This window comes from Episyrphus balteatus, chromosome 4 (genome assembly GCF_945859705.1).
Source record: "Episyrphus balteatus chromosome 4, idEpiBalt1.1, whole genome shotgun sequence".
NCBI classification, from domain to species: domain Eukaryota; kingdom Metazoa; phylum Arthropoda; class Insecta; order Diptera; family Syrphidae; genus Episyrphus; species Episyrphus balteatus.
The window spans coordinates 26,674,076-26,678,072 of NC_079137.1; the positions used below are offsets into that span (position 1 = coordinate 26,674,076).

The 3,997-nt window shown below is 35.4% G+C and overlaps 1 protein-coding gene across 1 annotated transcript; it reads left to right on the forward strand.

Moving 5' to 3' along the window:
- Positions 1 to 1,380: 1,380 nt before the first annotated feature.
- Positions 1,381 to 2,967, forward strand: LOC129920156 (uncharacterized). The gene has a single exon (XM_056001383.1). The coding sequence runs from the start codon at positions 1,460 to 1,462 to the stop codon at positions 2,792 to 2,794; it is 1,335 nt and encodes a 444-aa protein (XP_055857358.1). The 5' UTR covers positions 1,381 to 1,459; the 3' UTR covers positions 2,795 to 2,967.
- Positions 2,968 to 3,997: the final 1,030 nt, after the last annotated feature.

Sequence of the window (3,997 nt, forward strand, 5' to 3'; positions counted from 1 at the left end):
CAATCGTTATTGTAACCATCATATTGTAGAAGTAATCTAACTTCGAAACTCTCTATGTACTACTCAAAAGTGATAAAAAAGCAAGTTTTTTGCTATTAGGCCTAGCAAATTTTGGGATTAGAGGTATTACCAAAATATAAGTACGCAGTTTTGTACCCATGCTCGTCTTAATATCGAATTCAAAGGTCTGACAACACTAACCTTGGGCTTTATACGGTTTTCGGGGGATAAATAACGTAAGTTTTCCAGTTAATGGGAATGAGCTAAATTTTACATTATTTCAAATTATAAATATAAAAACTGATGCTCTGTCATTTTTATTAAATTTGGACATGCAGCTGAGTTAAAATTTTTGAATGCATTTGATAGCAGGGTTATTCAAGGTTCCGTAACAAAAGAAAAAAATGAGAAAAATTAAGATTTGTAGTCACGGCACATGAAAAACCGTCACAGGGTGACCATTTTTCGACTTTTTTTCAAATGCCCATAACTCCCAAAATATATGGCTGCGATTTTTTTTATTATTTTTCTAATAACTTTTACCACCTACCCTATCTACCGTTTTCGTTTCGACGTTAACTTTTGGGACACCCTGTATAGTACCTATATCGCAAGTAGTTTAATAGCGTGAAAAAATTGATATTTTTGCTTTTTTTGATGAAAACTGATCGGGTTTAGCTCTTTTTGTAGACGTCGCACAAACATAAGCGATATAAATACATAATGTTGAGCTGATATATGGTATAAAATTTATTATAGGTTTTAGCAGAATAAATAGCAATATAAACAAGAAACATGACTTTTAACCGGGCAAAATGCTTAAAATTATTAAAAAAAACTTCCGAAAAAAATGTTGTACGAAGTCGTACTGACAAACCGAAAATCGATTTCTCAGGTCCGAATTAGAGGGAAACAGTCAACAGCGCACATGTCAAAGATTTCGACTTGCACAGTGTTATTATTTTTCGAGCTTGAATCGAAACATGGTCGTATCTGCGACCGATTCTACAATTTCTTGTAAGGGGTCAATTTAACTTGGGTCATTAAAGGCCACTATCATTTACCTAATGTGTGACTTATGGATAATTTTGTTAAGTGATTTTATTCATTTCTTCTAGTGGCAATTTTTAATTGACCCACAAAATAAAAAAACATTAGGTAGGTATTATTTGCGCAGTAGGTACACTTTGTTTTATTCGTTTTCTCATTGTCACATTTTTTCAACTTGTTATCTTTTGGAAATAATAAATCTTATCAATAATCAAGTAATAGTATAGTGTATTTGAATTTAATCCCCCAAATTGCAGATACCAAATTTATAAGACCTCTGGTGTCGAACATAACTTCAAGTGTAGGGAAATCCAAATTTTTAGCTTATATTTTCCCGCAACGCAAACAATTCATTCAGTTGTTATTGACACTTTAACAGTAACTTTTATTCCTCGATTCATTTGACAGAATGTACTTTGCTACAAGCATAATAATCGGGCTCGCATTCGGGTCAGCAATTTTTGCTGCAATCGTTTTGATATTGCGACGAAAATCAAATTGCATCTTCGGAATATATCCCGAAAAGGGCATTTTTTATCGACTTAAGTACCCTCTGGCTATGCAGTTTGTTAAATACTGGAGGCGAAAAATCTTCACTGAACATGAGAACGAATTGAATTCTGCAGAATACCTACAATCTTTGGAGAAACCCCAAATTTTAGCTAGCAATCCAAAGTCTTACGATGTTGTTTCATTTTTTGGCGCGAACGAAAAGGGTTACAAGTTTATGATCACCATAGAACGTCGTCGTAGAGGTGTCACACGGGCTGCATTTTATCTTTGGATACCAAATCGTGGTTTGTTTTCGTCACCGAATCTACCGGAAATGGTGCACTTTACAACTGATGGCAATAGTGAAAGTGAAGAATTTGTAGCTAAAGGCTTTAGAATCTATCCAATGGAATGTATGCGTCGTTGGAGGGTTACTTATATTGGTGAAGTAAAGCAGGGTACAAATCGATATGCTTTTGAATTTGACGGTGAGTTTTCTTCGGAACTGGATCATTTTGATTACAACAGACATCTTAGCTCTTCTGTTATTGCGGATTCTGTTGCCCGAGAAGCTTGGGACGATAGTTTCTTCCATATGGCTTGGAATGTTGATAACATTTTAAAGACTAGAATTCACTACGAACAATCTGGAAAAATAAATGGAACCTTTCAGCTTGGTGAAGAGTCTAAAATTCAACTTTGTCTAAGTGCTTTTCGTGATCATAGTTTCGGAACGGATCGTTGCCTTTCGTCGATTTATAGATATGTCTATTTTGCACTTTTCCTGGACGATGGCACAAATTTGGTTGTGGGAATTTTGTGTCAACCATCTTTTTTCTTATCTTCCTTGAAGGTCGGATATATTTGCTTGCCCGAAGGCGGTGGCTACGAACCAATTACGAGTTGTAATTTCGAACTTTATTCTTATGGGGAGAGAGGAGTCCCACCGAACCATCAAAATTTTATAGTTGAGACTAAGGATCGCAGGCATTTTGTCCAGATTAAATCATGTGATAGTTCTATTCGTTATGTTGGAGGAAATTGGGAGTCCAAAGTCTACAACCAATTTGTTTCGTGCACAGTGAATGGCATCGATGGACATGGAATCGCAGAATATTTGTATCGTAATAAAACTGGCCGTTGTAAGACTGCCACAGAAAATGATCCCGATTGGTACAAAGAAATAAAGTCCAATGATAGAAGATCAAGCAACGGAGAGCTACTTGATGACTGGGTTGGTGTGGTTTGGTAGAACTTCTATTAAGTTAGATAACTAACATTTTGAATTGTGATTTTTTTAGTTCAAACTCAATTAATTTGTTTTAGTATGTATAAGTGTTTAAGCATAAGTTGCAATCAAAAGACTTGATAAGTACTAAGTTAAATATAAGTTTAATAAAATTTTATAATCAATTAGATATATTATTTAATGCCGTTTTTTCATTCTAAACACCTGCTTATTATCATAGCGCATTAGGTCCGTTCCAAGCTCCGTCTGAAACTTCGGAATTGTTCCGAACAGGACGTTTTATTTTAACAAAACATTTGATTTTGTATAAAATATTTGCATTTGCTTATAAAATAGGCAACAAAAGTGGTGCCGTGAAATAACGACAAACTCCGAAATTCGGCGTTATTTCACTTTACAAAAGCGAATTAAAGCCGAATTTCAACATTCGGCCTTACTTCACAATGACAAAGTGAAATTACGCCGACTCGGCATTATTTCACCTTTACAGTGAGGCAAATCCTGCTAAGTGGAGCTTAGGAAAATTTTCTATATAACCACCTGCAGTCAGTTTGGTGGTGAAATGCCATAAATTTGGCAGAGGGACATAAGGCCCATGGACATAACAGGAACAGCCACTTTGTATTTGTAGGGCTTAGGTCCCACTTGAGTTCCAAATGAAATGTGGGGCTTATGTCAAACTCAGGTTGGACATAAGAACCTCAAATAAAAGATGAGCGTTATGTCTCACTAATAAAGAATTCACAAATTATAAAATTATCTCTCAACTGGATTTTGGTATAGTTACATGATTCGATTTTGCACTTATGCCCCACCTAAGCTGATCACAGCCTCCAAACATACTTCACTGTTTATACGCCTTAATCCTGGGTATTATTATTTTATTAATGTGTATACCAAACAACAAAGATATGTTTGTGTTATAACTTGGCAAACGCGAAGCGGAAAAGAATTTTCTTTCATGAGAATCTATTTAATTTTCGGAACCCAAACGCGAAGGGAAAAAAAAATTTGCCCACGGAAGAATCAATTTTGAGGTGTGAAAATAAAAATTCGCGCAAAAAAAATTCTTTTCCGCTTTGCTTTCCACCAATTAAAACAGGTGGGGTTTATTTGCTTCTTGTCTTTGTATTGCGATTAATTTGACCGCTCTATATGCGAGATACTTAGCAGTGGCGTATCCAGAAAAAAATTTGGTGGGGGCTA

Bases quoted from the DNA above. Each gene is read 5' to 3' on its own strand.
- LOC129920156 (XM_056001383.1), top strand. From the start codon at position 1,460: ATGTACTTTGCTACAAGCATAATAATCGGGCTCGCATTCGGGTCAGCA.